General features: G+C 38.2%; 2 protein-coding genes across 3 annotated transcripts in view; one reads left to right on the top strand and one right to left on the bottom strand.

Moving 5' to 3' along the window:
- The window catches only part of Cenpo (centromere protein O), a 29,571-nt gene extending 14,723 nt beyond the window's left edge, over positions 1-14,848 (bottom strand). For both annotated transcript variants that reach the window (XM_027933338.3, XM_027933340.3), the window contains exons 1-5: positions 14,698-14,848; positions 14,428-14,529; positions 11,501-11,670; positions 1,863-1,980; positions 676-935 (exon numbers count right to left, since the gene is read on the bottom strand). In XM_027933338.3, coding sequence (XP_027789139.1) covers positions 676-935; positions 1,863-1,980; positions 11,501-11,670; positions 14,428-14,473 — 594 coding nt within the window. In that variant the 5' untranslated portion in view covers positions 14,474-14,529; positions 14,698-14,848. The remainder of the gene's footprint in view (positions 1-675; positions 936-1,862; positions 1,981-11,500; positions 11,671-14,427; positions 14,530-14,697) is intronic.
- Positions 14,849-14,866: 18 nt separating this feature from the next.
- Ptrhd1 (peptidyl-tRNA hydrolase domain containing 1) lies at positions 14,867-18,774 on the top strand. Its single transcript, XM_027933341.3, has 2 exons — positions 14,867-15,118; positions 18,449-18,774. Exons 1-2 carry the CDS (start codon positions 14,867-14,869, stop codon positions 18,617-18,619), a joined length of 423 nt encoding a protein of 140 aa, XP_027789142.1. The 3' UTR covers positions 18,620-18,774.
- Positions 18,775-19,011: the final 237 nt, after the last annotated feature.

Below are 19,011 nucleotides of genomic sequence, written 5' to 3'. Positions count from 1 at the left end.
CATTCACATATCAAGTTAAGTTTAACTGACAAGTGAGAGTTTCAGACTCATTCCAAATGCATAGGTGGGGGAAATGCAAAGTTTAAAAGAGTCACCTATTCCCTATTTGCATCCATTTCCCATCTGTTTTTCACCTCAAACTTAGCTCAACTGCCATTCTTAGAAGATAGGCCAGAACTCAGGGGAAGATGGATCGCATTCCTCTATGGTATTATGCATCTATATTCAAGGCTCAGTCAGGTACTCTGCAAATTCTGGCTGAATTAAAAGTACAGCAATCATTTCCACTATCTTGTGTTAAAAAGTTTGAGAACCACCACCAGAGTGCATCATCAACCAAGTTTTAAGAGAGTAAGAAAAAAGGGGTGAAAAATAGCTTGTACATTTTTTTTCTTAAAATTTTTTAGTTGTTGATGGAACTTTATTTTATTCATTTATTTATATGCAGTGCTGAGAATCGAATCCAGTGCCTCACGTATGCTAGGCAAGCACTCTGCCACTGAGCTACAGCCCCAGCCCTAGCTTGTATATTTTTAAGTATCAGAAAGGTAATGAACAAACTTCTGGCTCGGAGTTAAGAAATATTTAAAATACAAAAGAGAACTTGTCCTTTTGTTTTCCTTTTCAATTTATCTCAGTCCATAAAATGAAGTATATAGGATCCTAGACAAATACCTGAAGTTGATCTGCCTGGTACTTCCTCCCAGAATAAGCGTTTAGGTATTCACACAGACTGAACAGGAACTGCTGAATATCAGTCTGTAAGTATTTTGCAGCAATTTTCTCTAAAGGAATGAATACTGGGATGGAATGATGATGGATTCGGAGTGGCTTCTGTATGACAAGGTCCACAAAATAGGAATCTAGTAGGTTCCCCTCAAAAGCAGTGCTGATACAGACACAGGCTCCACGGCTGGTCACTTTTCCACTGAGCCCTGAAGCAAACATAAAGCGATACCAATCAACAGATGCTGGCAAAAGTAGTACCTTATTCATATGAGCATATTGGTAGCTTGCATAAGCCTGGCATATGTTCCCAAATGCTTCTTGAATGAATAAATATCAGCAGCTCCTCCCCTTGATTCTGGCTCATATTAAGACTGAGTTGTAAAAATCATGGAAGAGTGGGAAGGAAAAGACACCCTAGCCAGGTGTGAGGGTGCATGCCTATAATTCCGGCAACTGGGGAGACTAAGGCAGGAGAATCCTGAATGTTCAAAGCCAGCCTGGGCAACTCAGTGCCCCAGGTTCAATCTCCATTACCACACACAAAAAAAAAAAAAGAAAAAGAAAAAAGACACACTAAATATCAAACTATTCAGGAAAATTTCTGGAAATTTTCTTTTTCTTTCTTTCTTTCTTTTTTTTTTTTTTATAATACTAGGGAAAAAACCCAGGACCTTGAACATGCTAGGCAAGAGCTGTCTCACTGAGCTATATACCCACGTTACCTTTTCTTTTTTTCATGAGTGTCAAATAATTTGTGATAACCCCATTCTTCCCACAATCCTCTTGTATCATAAATGGGAGAATAAATCCCCATCTATGCTGAAACAGAGATATAAGGAATTCAAATTATCACGACCAACAGCACAAAACAGGCCAACAGTAAAGAAAATTCAAGTATAGGGTCTGGCACATGATGACTTGCTAAAATGAATGGTCTCAATCTGTACAAAGAAACCAATCTTACAGGTAAACATGCGTGTTAAACAACACGCCAGCTTTCTATGTGTGTGTATGATGCAAGAAGGGACTACAAAACAAATTCTCAGGAACTAGTCCAGGATTAAAACACATGTAGCACCCTAATTCACTAGAGACAGGGACCCAGGATGAGTTCAGCCCAGGAAATATTATACCTGTAAAATGATATGCTTGCAGAATGGCTTTCATGGTTTCCTGGTTTCTTTCCAAAACATCTTGCTCACTGATCTCTGCTGTTTGGTCAGGTTCTATGTTGGCAAAAGATGCTTTATCCTGCAAGATATGCAGCAAATCAAATTGGATAGTGAAGGGTATTACCACAAGGTCCCTGCCCTCACCTAACTGGATAAAAGCAAAATGCAGAGTATTTCCTATTATGTAAAGCATCAAGACTGTGGCCACTCAATTGGTGCTGTGAATTCACAGAAGTAGAATCTGTGGGTCATGGTGTCCTAGAAGAGTAGAAACTACTAGCTAAAGAATAGTTAGAGTTTGGGTGGAAATGAAGAAGACTGGGCGGGGGGGGGGGGGGGGGGGGCAGCAGGAAGGGTGTGAGGAACATCTAGGATGAGAACTGGGTGGGCAAAACAGATGGCTGTGAAGAGGCTAAGCCAGGAAAGCTGTTCTGAGGCTGCAAGATTTCAAATGCAGGATTTCAAGACTTGCACTTCTAGGCACAGCCCAGCAGAAGGTATAAGGCTGAAATTCCCTCTGAGAACTATGCAAGCTGAATAAAATAGCAAATATAAATAAGCAAGCAAGGAAACTGAAAGATAGTCTGAAGGCATTAGGGTACAATCCAAACAGCCAGGATTGAGGAGTAAAGATAAATGCTATGAAGTTATCTGGCTCTCTCTGCAGCGTTTCCTTTCAGACAATTTGCTTATTTGTATCTCAAGGTACAAGGCCTGGACAGGAAGCTATAGGCTACATTTTACATTTCATGGCAGTTTCAGTATAGGGAGAACAAAGACTGGAAACCAGTGTCACCAAAGCAGCCTTTCTATGGGCCAAGAGTCCACAGAGAAGGAGTCCTACATTCTGCATGCAATTTGCCCTCTTGGCACTTGCTAATTCCTGAACAGTGCACATGTGACTTGGAACTAAGAGACTACATGAAAAGAAGTTGCTAAGCAGAGATTTTTGACAGAACAGAGGTTGGAGTTTAAGGCCTGCCAAGGAAAAGGGGCTTTGGTAGACGTGTCCCCAAAACACTCTCAAACTTTCAATCGAGGGCCCTAGAAAAGGGCTACATCCTAAGAGGAAGGGCAAACGGAAACTAGACCTCAACTAGATCAAGGTGATCTATCCATAGGCTATCTGCCTGCCAGAAAAAAACTCAATCAAAATATTGCCAGGGATACTGGAAAAAGAGAAACAGATGACTGAAAATCATGAGGAAAAAGAAGATAACAGAAACAGATTTAAGGGATGCTGCTATCTGAGTTACCAGGTACAGCCAATAAAACATGTTAAAAGATGGAGAACACATATCAAAGAGCTGGAATCTCTAACCATGTGTGTGTGTATAAAATTTTAAAAATCTTACATATAAATCAGATGGTAATCTTAGAACAAAAAAATACAGTAACAGAAATAAGGAATTTAATAGAGGTAAAAGCCAACTAAATAGTAAGAAAAAGTGATAAAGGAAACGAAACAGATAAAAGTTTATAACCTGATTAAAACAAATATGAAAAAAAATGGATTAGAAAAATCAGTAAAGATATAGGTCACAGAAACAACAAAACCAACCAACCATACCATGGGAGTCCAAAAAGAAACAGAAGAAAGAATGAGATAAACACATTATTTGAAGAGATAGTAGCCAAATTTTCCAAAATGGATAAAAAATGTCAACTAATGATTTAAATTCTACAAACATTAAGCAGAATAAAGAAAACAATGTCTAACATGATATAAAACTGCTGAAAATCAAATAAAATCATAAAGTCTGGGGGGGGGGGAAGACACATTAAAAAATAAGACTAATTGGACCTATAAACAATGATATATTTGAATTATGAATAAAAATAACTTCCAATCTATAACTCTATACTCTGCAAAAAAAAATGCTTAAAATTTTAAAATGCAATGAAATAAAGATGTTTTCAGACAAAAATAGAAAATGTACTGCCAGCAGATTTATACTAAAAACACCAAAAGGAGCTACTTGCATGAAAGAAAATAATCCCACATGGAACTATGAAAATGCAAGAAGTAACAGAGTACTGGAAGGGTTAGCTATGTGTATGACTCCAAAGGGATATGGACTATAGAAAACAAATTGCACAATGAAATCATAATAACATGATACACTGAGATGTGGGTGATTACATTAAAAGTTCGTAGACTAAATACTCCACAAGACTGAGCCAGGTGTGGTAGTACATGCCTATAATCCCAACTACTTAGGAGATTGACCTGGGCAATTCAGTGAAATCCTGTCATAAAATAAATAAAAGAACTGAGGGTGTAGCTCAGAGGTAGAGTACATTAGGATTCAATCCCCAATACTGAAGAAAAAAAAGGACCAAGACAGGCTAAATTAAAAACACTTAACTATATGCTACTTATAAGAGGAATACTTTAAATATAAGGGTATTGAAAGACTGAGCAGGAAGAAATGTTTAAGATGCAAACCCTAACCAAAAAGTTGTTAGTCTGTGGGTGTGGTTCAGTGGTAAAGGGCTTGCCTAGCATAAGGCCCTGAGTTCTATCCTCAGCCCTGGAAAAAAAGAAAAAAGTTTTACTAACATTTTACAAAGATCTAAAGACAAGATATTTCACAAAAAAAATGATAAGCAACATTTCATAATAAAAGGTTAACTCAACCAAGAAGATATAATAATCCTAAATTTGTACCTAATACAGAAAAAGAAAGAAAAAGATAAAGAAGATCCATAATAACAGGGGAAGATTTTAACAAATCTAATCTCAGTAACTGATAAAATAAGTAAATCAGTAAGGATATAAGACATTTAATGTTCAACTTCTCTAGCAACTAGAGAAATGCAATTAAAACTACACTGAGATTTCATCTCACTCCAGTCAGAATGACAATTATCAAGAATACAAGTTAACTGGGCTGGGACTGTGGTTCAGCAGTAGAGTGCTGGCCTAGCACGTATGAGGCCCTGGGTTTGATCCTCAGCACCACATAAAAATAAATAAATAATGGCAATGTGTCCAACTACCACTAAAAAATAAATATATTTTTTAAAAAAGAATACAAGTTAACAATAAAAGTTGGCGAGGACATGGGGGAAAAGGCACACCCACATATTGTTGGCGGGACTGCAAATTGGCCCAACCACTCTGGAAAGCAATATGGAGATTCCTCAGAAAACTTGGAATGGAACTACCATTGACCCAGTTATCCCCTTCTTCAGTATGTATCAGGGACTTAAAATTAGCATAGTACAGTGACACAGCCACACCAGTGTCCATAGCAACTCAATTCACAATAGTTAAGGTATGGAACCAACCTAGGTGCCTTTCAACAAATGAATGGATGTAAAGAAAATGTGGTATATATACACAATGGAATATTACTCAGCTGTAAAAAAAAGAATGACTTTATAACTTTTGCTAGTAAATGGATGGATCTGGAGACTATCATGCTAAGTGAAATAAGCCAATACCAAAATACCAAAGGCAAAAAATTTTCTCTGATATGTGGATGCTTAGGCACAATAAGGGGGAGAGGGAACAAGAGAAGTTCATTGGAGGGGGGATGAGAATAGGAAAGACAGTAGAATCAATCAGACATAACTTTCCTATGTTCATACATGAATATACCACAGTGAAACTCCACATCATGTACAACCATAAGAATGGAATCCTAAGTAGAATAAATTATACTCCATGCATGTACAATATGCACTCTACAATCATATATATCTAAAAAACCAAAAATAAATAAATAAATTTAAAAAGTAAAACAAATTTAAACATGATGAACACATTTGATACATATAGAATATAGTATAAAACAAATGCAAAATCCATATTCAATATACATGAAGTATTTATCAAAACTGATCATGTGATGGGTCATATTCTCTCACCATAATAGAATTAAGCTGTAAATTGGAACTAAAACAAATAACTAACAAATACCCAAAGTTCTGGAAATTAAGCAATACACTTCTAAAACCCACAGGCCAAAGAAGATATCACAATGGAAAATTAAATGTCTTAAGTTGAAATGATAATGAAAATAAGAAAACTTGTGGGATGAGGCCGTGTTTAACAGGAAACTTATGACCTTAAATACTATGAAAGAAGACAGTAAGTATGCTTCCAAGAAGCTAAAATAAAGTAACTTAAAGCCAGAGCAAGTAGAGCGAAAATAGAGAAGAGAGAAAGATGACAAAGCAGAAAGCTGATTCCCGAAAAGGTACAAAAGTGATTAAACATAACAAAGCTAAGGGGGAAGAGAGTGAAATGAGCCCAAATTACTAATGTCAGAACAAAAAATTAGATTGTTTTACTTGTTAAAAAAAAAAAGTTTCAGGGGCTGGAGTTGTGGCTCAGTGGTAGTGCACTTGCCTGGCATTGTATGAGGCCCTGGGTTCTATCCTCAGCATGGCATATAAATACATACATACATACATAAAATGAAAGATCCATTTACAACTAAAAAAAATATTTAAAAAAGTTTCACACATATGAGAATTTAAATGAACGAAAAAATTCTTTGAAAAACACAACTTACCAAAAATGACCTAAGAAGAAATAGGAAATAGATTATAAATTATAAATAAATTAATAGATTTACACTGATCAATTAAATTGAATCAGAAATTAAAAGTCTTACGGCTGGGGTTGTGGCTCAGTGGTAGTGTGCCTGCCTAGCATGTGCAAGGGCCTGGGTTCGATCCTCAGCACCACATAAAAATAAATAAATAAATAAATAAAATAAAGGAATTGTGTCCAACTACAATTAAAAAAGACAAAGAAATTAAAAGGCTTCTCACAGAAAAGGCCCACCAGGGAATTTTTTACAAAATTTTAAGGGAAAATAACACCAATTTTATATAAACTCTTTCAGAGAATAGAAAAAGAAGAAAAATGTCTCAACCTTCTCTGTGACACCAGTCCCAGAAAAAAATAAGGGCAATCTCTCTCATGAATTTAGATGTAAAAGTCCTATTAGCAAATGGGACTTTTTTAAAATATATAACTTAGAATTATATAAAAATGATAATACATCAAACCAGTTAGGTTTATTCCAAGAAAGTACAGGTGATTCTCAAACATCAATTAGTGTATTTCACACATTAATAAAGGACAAAGCTGGGGTTGTGGCTCAGTGGCAGAGTGCTTGCCTAGCATGTGTGAGGCACTGGGTTCAATCCTCAGCAGCACCACATAAAAATAAATAAATAAACAGAAGTATCCTGTCCATCTACAACAAAAAGTATTTTTTAAAAAAGGACAAAGTCATAGGACCACCTTAATATATACAGTAGAAAAAAGTCATGAAATTAAATACTTGATCATGGGATTAAAACAGCAAATTAGAAATACAGAATATTTCTTTAATTTGATAAAAGGTACAGATTTAAAGCAAAAAGACTGACCCCATGACTCTATTCAACATAGCAGAGATTGTAGCCAGTGGATTAGGCAAGAAAAACAAAAGTTCCAAGGATTAGAAAGGAAAAAATAAAATAAGTGTTTGCATATGACATAATTCCAAATGTAGAAATTCTCCAAACTAGAAAGAAAAACTATTAGAATATGTGGATTTAGCAAAGTTGCCATATATAAGATCAGATGTATTTCTATATAATACAACTAGGAATAAAACTTCTAAAAGATAATACCATATCAGGGTCATCAAAAGTGTATTTTATGGGTGAAACCCAGCCAGATGCTTGATTTATAAATAAAGTTTCACTGGCTAACACCACACCCATTTTTCATACTGTCTTTCATGCTACAACAGCAGAGCTAAACAACTGCCATAGAGATCGTATGGCTCACAAAACCTAAAATACCTGGCCCTACACAGGAAAATTCTGCTGATCCCTGCAAATACATAAGGTTTAAAACCTCTACACATAAAACTATACATTAGTGAGAAAAGTCAACTAAAATTAAATGGAAAGATATACCATGTACACTGACTGGAAGATGAAGTACTGTAAAGAGGCAAGTTCTCCCCAAACTGATCTATAGATTTAGTATCATTACAATAAAAATGAAGAGGTTCATTTTTGAAAGTGACAATCGATTCTCAAATTTATGGAGAATCCCAGGAGTCAAGAAGAGACAAGATAATTCTCAAGAGAACATGTACTATGGGGTATCAACACTTATAGCAAATAAACCTCTGGCTGTGGCAAAGATGAACAAATAGAATATAACAGGCCATGAGAAGTCTTTTTATTTTTCTTTTCTTTCTTTCTTTTTTTTTTTTTGCATTACTGCCAGGTTTCTGTTCGAGACTAAAAGGCTCAGGGGTTGCTCCAGTTAAATTGGGCTAATTGGGATGTGCAAAATAACCACACAAGAGACACAAATACCTTTTTCTTTGGGGTCGCTGTGATGGCTCCTCTGACCTTAAGGGTCTGCAAGAAGAGAGAGTGAGAGCACGCGCTGACCCTTTTTATTGAGGAGAAGCTATTCAAATGAGGCAAGGGGTCAGGTTTCAGGGGGCTGAATCTATCTTCATGATGTCCACTGTCAGTAAGTTGACTGACACCTGGGTAGGCCATACCCAAGGGCACAGTAAGAGAAGGGGACACACACAAGGCATTTCCATGGAAGATTCTATCCTAAACAGGGCAGGGGTTATATTACAAAGGAACAGGTGAGAATAGCTTCACCCATGGGCTGTAGCAAGACACACCCATGCACAACAGACACCAACTCTCGAACCCAAGAAGGGTGGGGAAAGCTCTGCCACATTTCTGTGACTGAGTGCCTCAGCACCCAGCTGGGGAGTGTGACCCAGTCACGTGCAAGGTTGGTCTCCCACACATTACAATTCTTATTACATGTATACAGCACAATTTTTCATATCTCTGGTTGTATATAAAGTATATTGACACCAATTTGTGTCTTCATCTTATGTACATTGGATAATGATGTCTATCACATTCCACCATCCTTGCTAATCCCCTATCTCCTCCCTTTTCCTCCCACCCCTCTGCCCTATCTAGAGTTCATCTATTCCTCTCATGCTCCCCAACTTCCCTACCCTACTGTAAGAGAAGTTTTTTCAAGAAGTGTTGGATGAACTGGATATCCATATGGGGGGGGGGGGGAGACAAGAAAAGCAGCAGGACTTCTACCACACAATGCACACAGAAATTTACTCTAAGTAGACTGTAATTCTAAAGCAAAAGAGGATACAATAAAGCTTAAAATAAAGAATATAGGGCTGGGGATGTGGCTCAAGCAGTAGTGCGCTCGCCTGGCATGCGTGCGGCCTGGGTTCGATCCTCAGCACCACATACAAAGATGTTGTGTCCGCCGAAAACTAAAAAATAAATATATTAAAAAAAATTCTCTCTCTCTCTCTCTCTTAAAAATAAGTAAATAAAGAATATAACACAGAATATCATCTTGATCATAAGCTAGAAAAAAATTAAACAGTACACAAAGAGCACAAAACATAATTCCTGAACTGAATTTCATTAAACAGAGAATGTATTTTCATCACGAGACACCATGACAGAGTAAAAAGGCAAGCCACAGTGCAAGGGAAAATTCTAACATATATACTCAAAGAAGAACTCATATCAAAAATATGTAAAGACTTCTATATTTAATAACAACAAATAAAAATGTACTTAAGCCTGAAAAAGCACACTTCACAATGGAAGATTTTTAGTGTTTAATTGTACCTTAGTATCCAAAGGGGACTGGTTCTAAGACCCCCTTTGGATACCCAAATCTACGGATGCTTAAGTCCCTTACATAAAATGTCATAGTATATGCATATAATGTACAAACTTCCTGCCATGCTTTAAATCACCTCTAGATTACTTATAATACTTAATATGACAAATATGCAACATTATATAACAGTTATTATACTGTATCATTTAGAGAATACCATAATGGCAAGAAAAGTCTGACTGGGCACAGTGGCATATGCTGTAATCCCAGTGACATGGAAGGCTGAAGCAGGCAGTTCACAGTTTGAGGCCACCCTCAACAACTCAGTAACTTAGAGAGATCCTGTCACAAAATAAAAAATAAAAATGGCTGGGAACATAGCTCAGTGGTAAAATACCCCTGGGTTCAATCCCTACCACCCTCCACCAAAAAAAAAAAAAAAAAAAAAAATGTGTGGACATGTTCAGTACGGATGCAATTTTTTTTCTTGAACATTTCTGATCCACCATGGCTGGGTGAATCCACAAATGTGGAACACATGGATACAGAGGACTCTCTATATATAAAATCATAAGTGATCAGGCAAATACAAATTAAATCCACAATGAGATACTCCCACCAGAATGACAGATTTTAAAACTGATAAAACCTATGGTAAAGATACAAAGCAACAGAAATCTTATACTCGGAAATGTGAAACTGGCACAGCGTTTTCAAATACTGGCAGAATACATGCCCTATGTCTCAGCAATTCTACGAGGTGTCACCTAACAGAAAAGTGTGTATTTTTATACTAAAGGAAAGGAGTAAGAATGTTCATGGCAACAATATTCATTATCATCCCAAAATGAAGCAACCCAAATGACCCATTCGGTATCAACAGAATAGGTGAACTGTCCTATATTCATAAAACAGGATTATTATATGGCAATAAAAAGAATTACCACTCATGCAAATAGATGAATCTCACAGACACAACATTTAGTAAAAGAAGTCAGACACAAAAGAGTTGATACAGTTCAAAAACAGGTAAAACCGGATATCGGTGACAGGAATCAGAATAGTGGTTACTTCAAAGAAATGATTAGGAAGAGGCAAAAGGGAGAATTCTGGGGTATTGACAAAATTCTACACTTTTGAGCTGTGTGGTAGATAACTGGTTGTGTTCACTCTGTAAAATATTCATCCTATTTGTGCACTTTGTATAGTTTATTTTAATAAAAAAACAAAGGAGAGAAGGGAGTTAAGAAGAAAAATGCAAAGGGAGTTAAGGAAAGGGGAGGGGAGAGAGGGAAAGAGAAATGGCAAGAAAAAGATGAAAGCCATGTCATCCCAGAGGCATACTGATGGTACCTGGGCAAGGAACAGTTTGGTGTTTTGTGACATATACAGGATTAGAAAAGTAGAAGTCCTAGAAGAGACCCCAGCTAGCACATACTACAGTAATCCTAGTGTCCAATTCTAGATAAAATTCTACTACATATATGGAAAATACTTGAGCTATGGCAATGAAGGGAGTAAATATAAAGACACATAAAGGAAAAATTGACAGGTCTTGCCGACTGGACCTTGGCTACAGAATAAATTGACAAGAAGGAAGAGTTGATGTTTCCTGTGAGATTTTGAGTGTGAGTGACAGAAAGATGGCACTACTGTCAGAAATACAAATGACTCAAGTCTGCTGAGATTGGGGTAAGAGGCTTAGATGTCTGTAAGGATGGGGGAATGTTATAAAGAATGTGCTGGGCCCATCATAATTACCTGACAACTGTAGTTGATAATCAGCTGTAACTAAAGATCTGACCATTTGAAGCATTAAAGACTGAAAACAATATGGTAAGATCACAATAAAACATATTATACAAATTTGTCAATACTTGGATTACTACTATTCTTTATACCCTAAAAAGTCTGCCAACATTACCCTTCGACTCACTCTGGCTTGTCGTTGCTTCACTTCAGCCCTTAGTTTATCTCGAATGTGCCTCAGTTGGTGAATCTTGGTTTCAAGAGCACTTTCCTCTGGTTGAGCTCTCTGCAGTTCTTCAGATTCTTTACGGGATTTGTTCGCCTGAGCCTCTAATCTTTCCAAGTGGGCTAAAACACCTAAGGAAAGTAAAAAGGGAATTTCACAAGAAGACAAGGTTTTCTATTTCCACCAACAGCAAGCACTTCAAGAAGGAACAGAGGGTGTCTCTTTTTTCCAGAACTTTGTGGCCAGCTGAATTGTTAGAGGATCTAACAACTAAAATCAAAGATCAACCTTTTGGGTTAGACACTGATATAAAAATAGTTCCTTACCAGGTCACTATTCAAAGAGAACAAGAGAGAGAATCTGATTTATCTATTTCATGTTTTCTAGCCAGCAGTATGTTATCTAGGCCTACATAATATCACAAAAGCACATCTCTTTGTGGAAAAGGATGCTTCAACAGTTTTACCAGTCTAGATGAAATCTCCCTTACACAAAGTCTATACTTTTTAACTACCATACTTCATTTTAATTAGGTTTCTGAAGTAGATCCAACATCTGTGTTGTAGGGTTCATAAGCATATAAACACATGAGAATCGTTGAGGGAGAAAGTCCAAAAACTTATCTCATTCATTTATCCAATAAAGACTAGACATCTTCCTAGGCTTCATGGTACATGCCTATAATTCCACTACTTGGAAGGGTGAGGTAGGAGGATTGCAAGTTCAAGGCTAACCTCAGCAATTTATCAAGACTCGGTCTCAAAATAAAAAGGTGTGGGGATGTAGCTCAATGGTAGAGCACTTGCCTGGCATCTCAAGGACCTGAATTTGGTCCCCAAAACCAAAAAAAAAAAAAAAAAAAACAACTAGACATATAGACTCCCTGATTCCCTTATGGTTGGTATATATCCCACTGAAAAGAAAAACTAGCATGAGATACAAATAAAAATACAATACACAGAATAGCCATATTTCATTTGTATTTCTTACCATTACTTATTGACTCCTATCTCCTCTTGTTTTCTCAGGAGCCTCAAATTATATTATCCCTTTTCTCTGCTGTATCTATTTCCTCTCAACTGACTCCTTCCACAGATCTCATTCCATTAGCAAAAAGGTGGTAAAATTACCAAGCAGAGGGCCCAAACCAGTATGGGTAACAGCTAAATGTTTAAACATTATTTGGGAAAGACAATAAAAAAATTATAGAATTACCCTTTGACTGGTCTAGGTGATGATCCAAAACTTCCATATCATCACTTATTATTATTTTTTATTTATATATTATGGCGGAATGCATTACAATTCTTATTACACATATGGAGCACAATTTTTCATATCTCTGGTTGTATACAAAGTATATTCACACCAATTCATGTCTTCATACATGTACTTTGGATAATAATGATCATCATATTCTAACTCCATACCCCCTCCCTTCCCCTCCAACCCCTCTGCCCTATCTAGAGTTCCTCTATTCCTCCCATAATCCCTCTCCCTAAATCACTATGATTCAGCCTCCTTATATCAAAGAAAACATTTGGCATTTGGTTATTTGGGATTGGCTAACTTCACTTAGCATTATCTTCTCTAACTCCATCCATTTACCTGCACATGGCATGGTTTTATTCTCTTTTATTGCTGAGTAATATTCCATTGTGTATACATGCCAGTTTATCAACACTTATTTTGTTTTGTTTTGTTTTTTAAAGAGAGAGAGAGAGAGAGAATTTTTAATATTTATTTTTTAGTTTTCGGCGAACACAACATCTTTGTTTGTATGTGGTGCTGAGGATCGAACCCGGGCCGCACGCATGCCAGGCAAGCACGCTACTGCTTGAGCCACATCCCCAGCCCCTATCAACACTTATTTTGAAAGAAACAAAATTAGGCCTAGACTAGAGACTTCTAATTGTAGCATGTGTCACCAAACTTATTTTTAGTTTTGAAGTAACAATTAATCTTAACCCAAAGACTGTTTATTATCTAAAGTCTCAGCATAAGCTTTCTGAGTATGGCTTTCAGTCATCTATGATAGTAAGGACTCAGAGGAAAACAAGGATACTAAAATCACCTGACTTTCTCAAAAACTGCATACTCCTTAAGAGTCAAGACACACTTGAAGCTCTAAAAAATAGCACAGAACTAGAAAAGCACAATAACAAGAATTGCTCACAAATACTACTGGGTATTAAAGAGGACAGTTAAAGCAACCTCACTTCTGGACAGAAACAGAGAGGCAAATTTCAGTATCCAAAAGACTAAGCACTCATGTATTAAAGTTCATTGTTTCATAATGGCAATCAACTCCAAAATAAAGTATTTGTTGAACATTGCTTACATATTAAGACATTTGTGCTAGATGCTTTACTTATACAGCATGTAAAAAAGTATGTATATAACATCCACAACCAACACAACAATGCTACTATTCATCTCCATGTTCCAGATGAAGAAATTGAGGAAGAAAACTATACAGTAACTCACTCGAGGCCGCAAACTCTATAAAAGCAGAACCAGACATAAAATACAGGTCTAAGCAACATCCATTCACAGCACCACACTGATTTCCCCTCAGAAGTAATGCATTAAAAACAAAACAAAACCAATCTGGAAAGAGATCTCACTGGCTACAGCTGCGACTCTGTATGTAAACACTGGTATATCATCAACGCAACCTATCAGTTTCAGAAGGAGGCGCCTAGAAACACCAAGTAATTCTTTTTCCTGTTCTTGGCTGCTGTTCTTTGGAATCTTCGACATTAGCTGCTTTCACCATTCTAACCCTAAGCAGGACTGCACACACCAGTTATAGGAAGGAAAAGGCTTTCAGCGTGTGGGTTACCTGAGGCAGCAGCACTAAGGGGACAAAAGCGAATTTTAAATACCTCCTGTGGACACACCGTCTTGACATAAAGTGTGTGCGCGCTCCATCTCCTCCTCAAATTCCTGTTTTCCTATGAAGTTTTCCAGTGAAGTCTAATGAAGTCCTTAATGATAGAAGAAAAACAGCAACAAGTCAGACCCATGCCCGTTTGGACTCGCCCTCTGGGCTCCGAAAAAAACCCACTAGTCCCCGAGGGACTCACCTCCCCGCCCCCAGGGCGCGGGCCCTCAGGCCCAGCCCGGGAGCTTTTTAAAGTCCACACCCTAGTTACCTGCCAGGGGGTCCACAGGCCTTCCATTCACCTTCCTCTCTTCCTCACCAAAGTCTGGGAAGAGAATTCCCGCCGTCCCGCCTTCAAACACCAGCGTCAGTCCCAGCGTGCTTTGCGCTCCTTCCGTACAAAAACATGGCAGCGCTCAGGGCCCCTCCCGGATCCCAGGATGCACCGGGGAACAGGCCTGGCCGCTCAGGTTGTTAGGAAGATGGCGTCCTCTGGGGCGGAGCCGCAGATCCTGGTACAATACTTGGTGCTTCGAAAAGATCTATCGCAGGCTCCGTTCTCCTGGCCAGCGGGCGCACTGGTAGCGCAGGCTTGTCATGCAGCTACCGCAGCATTACACCTTCACCGCGACCACCCGCACACCACGGCTTACCTTCGCGAGCTGGGGCGCATGCGTAAAGTGGTTCTCGAGGTGAGGCACCCAGGCCAAGGGAGGGACTTTGAGGACGCCGAGACCGGAAGTGGGTGTGGTCTTGAGGCCTAACTCTGTGGGGTCGGTGTGGTCTGAGTGCGGAGGAATTTCTAACTTTTAGATTTTGGAAAAGGTTTTGGGACTTGGGTTGTTACACGAGGAGCTCTCCCTTGCACCTTCACATCCTCTGGTTTGTGAAGAGTGGACATCTCGCTCGTTAGTAAGAACGGCTCCGCACCCTTCTGGTCTCACCGGAAACTGGTGGGGCCTGCGGAAACGCCTCCAAGGGAGAATGGCGGAGCGAGTCCTTTCCTGCCTACTTGTGCATTCGCCTTTCTGCGTCCGCACTGGCCAGCCTTGTATAGCTGTCCTCAGATGTAATGCCGCCTAGGTAACCAACTCAGAAGGGATGTGGACACAAAATTTCCTTTTCGCTTTGGATACAGAAGTAAAGTGAAGTATGCATTTACCTAGGTGTGACACCACACTATTTGTAAATAGATGTTTGAATAGCATCAGTTGAACCTAGTATCGGAAATACACCGAGGGTGTAAATCCGCACACCTTGAAAAACAGCGGTAAGGTCTAGATAGCCAAACAGATCTTACTTACCCTTTGACTCGCAGTTCTGCTGGAAGCCCTGTATCTCTTAAAAACAAAACAAAAAAACAGGTGCAACCAAATAGCTTTGAGCAGAATTTTTTTTTTTTTTTTAGGATTATACATTCCCTGATTTATTCAATAGTTTTTAGTACCTTATTGTAGGCTAATTAAGATGCTGACAGAGATGTAAACAGGAATACATGAAGCGTTTTCCTTGTCTTCTAGAAGTCATTCTGTGATCTTCAAGTCACTTTCTCTTCCCCCAAACCAGTGTTACCCAGAATTTTCACTCTCAGTTAATGACCACTTCATCTATCTTTCAAGTATTCAGGTTCAAAACCTTGAAATTATCAATGTTGACACATTTTTCTCCCATACCTCATTTCCGACTAATCAGAAATCATGTTGCTTCTAATTTCAGATTATAATAGAATCTGACAATTTCTTAAAATCTCTGCTATAGTTTGAGCTTCCTTAAATGTCCCCTAACGGCCTCTGAATTGAAGGTTTGGTCCTGTTTTGTGTACTGGGAGATAGTAGAAACTTTAAGGGATAGGACCTCATGGGAGCCTTTAGGTCATGGGGATGTGTCCTTAAAGGGGATACTGAGACCCGGACACCTCCTCTTCCTAATTTTTACTTCATGAGGTGAGCAGCTTTCCCTGCTACATTCTCCTCACCATAAGCCCAAAAGCAATAGGGTAAATTGGCCATAGACTGAAACTTCCAAAACTATAAGCCAAAGTTAATCTTTCCTCTTTTTAAGGTGATTATCTCAGATATTTTGTGACAGTATAATCTTCTCTAACACTCTAGTCCACAATTCCTTCATTTTCTCCCTTTGCTATCAATGCAGTCTCCTTTCTGGCCCTTTTAACTTCATTTGTGTCTCTTTATACATAATTTTCAACGTGGCATATTTCAGCTTTGTGGCTTTTGTATTTGTTCTTCTCTTGGTCCAGAATGTTATTCCCCTAGATATTCTTATAGCTTTGAGCAGAGATTTTCAAAGGAGCACTTTGTACTGGTGAAAAATGTAGAAATAATAAATTTCTAGTGCTAGACTTGGTTAATTTGTGCCCTTATAAAGTATTATTATATAAACAGCTGAAATCATGTTTGAAGTGTATTTAATGGCATATGAATGCAATTGATATGAAGCTAGTTGAGTTATATACACAGAATGATTTTAATTTTGAAAGGAAGTACATCTAAATATTCACTAGATGGTGGGATTTTGGTTATTTCCTTATGTTTCTCTATATTTTTAAATTTTCTACATCAATATCTTGTAATGAGAAAAAAAGTGCTTAAAAAAAAAAGAACAGAACAGAACCCTGGAGTGGAGGGGTGGGATAGTTTCCTTCATGGATGGCTGACAAAGACAGTATCTTTCAAGAAAAAAGAGAGAGAGAGAGAGAGATAGGCTGTTAGGTAGTGAAGCAGCAAGCAGTAGTCTTTACGAAAATGTCTTGGAACTCTGAGTACTCAGAAAAGAAGCAGACAGATTCTTTTCGTTTAGATTCTTTTTTATACAAAAACGGCTTCCAGAAATCTGGTTCAAGACTCCCATTCCTCAGACAAGACATCTGAAGCCCAAAGGAAACTAATAGACATCTATTTGATGATTCCAAAGTTGTTAGCCATGAATAAAGAAATGGACTTAGGAGTCATTTCTGATTAAATTGTAGTGCTCCAGTCGCTTTAAGGACCAATGAAATATAAGCCATTGTCAAGATTTAGTATATCTATTGGTGTTTATTATGTGCCAGTTACAGGTCTAAGCCTAATTTCACTGAATTCTCATTATCGCTAGGAAGCATTATCATCTCTTTTTCACAAAGGAGAAACAGAGGCCCTGCTGAGTCACATAACTTATTCAAGTTCACACAAGCAATAGTTGGTAAAGCAAGAGTTTGAAGTCCAGCAGTCTGATTCCAGAGACTTACCTATTATACTATGCTGCTGCCCAGAGCCACAAGGTGGGGAGGGGGAGGTGGCATTAGTGCCTCTAGCATGGCTTTACCTGAAGGCCTTAGCCAGATGAGTGACAATCCTAGCATTCACTAACTTGATAAAAGAAGCCTCCAGTTATCTTAGTGACGTCTGCCTTCATAGGCAAAAAATGTGTCTTATGCATAATTATACACTAATTTTCTGAGTTATAGTTTTAATACTTCCTGCAATGGGATGCAGCATGGGATTTTTGAAGTGGGTGATAGGGATGACCCAGAAATAATTTTAGAAAGGTGTTAGGGAATAGTTTATTTTCCCTTTCATTAAAAAAAAAAAAAAAAGTGGGAGCTGTCCCAGCAGAAGGAAAATTTCTAGGCTTTGGGCCTGGTGGGATTGGAGAAGGAAGGTGTATGTAATTTTAGAAATCCTTCCAGTAATTAGCTCTTAAAGTCCTAGCTGGCCAAAGAATTAGGGATGGCTGTTGTGAATACCAATTGTAGGGGAGCTAGAAAATGTATGGGGCATACTTAAAACATCTCAAGAGGAAAGAGAAAAATCTCCATTTTGTTAATAGGACTATTAGGTTTCTCCCTGCCTCTCACCTCCCCAGCCACTTATCTAAGTCCTGCAGAGAGTGAATGGCAATCCAGAGAATGAAACTCTTGCTCCAGTTTTAGTTAAGAGAAATACACACACACCCTCGTATTTGTGGGCTTTTGACATTTTCTAAATGAGCTGCTCAATCTGTGCTATGTGTTCTATTCCTTGTAGGCTCCAGATGAGACCACCCTAAAGGAGCTGGCTGAGACCCTGCAACAGAAGAACATTGACCACATGCTGTGGCTTGAGCAGCCAGAGAATATTGCCACTTGCATTGCACTCCGACCATACCCCAAAGAAGAAGTGAACCAGTATTTGAAAAAGTTCCGATTGTTCAAATGACGGCTGCTTTGATATGGTTGAATATCAGCTGGGCCAGAAATAGAATTCCATTCATCCCTGAGCATCATGTACTCCTTTTACTCTCAGCTTACTCTTCAGTTGTGGTTTCTTGAGAATCCCACACATGTTCGAATTAAAGTTGTCATTAATAAGTACTTCCTCCTATTATTAGCAAATAAGGAAAGTAATAATAATGAACAGCAATATTACCTATGGGCCATTGTCCAAATAGATTTAGTTTGACTCTGGTATAAGGAATTGAGGAAACTCACTCACTTTTTTGTTATGAATAATGGAGTTCCCCCACCCCGCCCCTTACAGTAGGGGATTAAATCCAATGGCACTCTTAACACTGAGCTTTTTAAATTTTGAGACAGTGTCTCACTAAATTT

This window comes from Marmota flaviventris, chromosome 14 (genome assembly GCF_047511675.1).
Source record: "Marmota flaviventris isolate mMarFla1 chromosome 14, mMarFla1.hap1, whole genome shotgun sequence".
Classification (NCBI taxonomy): domain Eukaryota; kingdom Metazoa; phylum Chordata; class Mammalia; order Rodentia; family Sciuridae; genus Marmota; species Marmota flaviventris.
The sequence above is the reverse complement of the archived record's forward strand: the minus strand, read 5'-3'. Positions and strand labels throughout refer to the sequence as shown.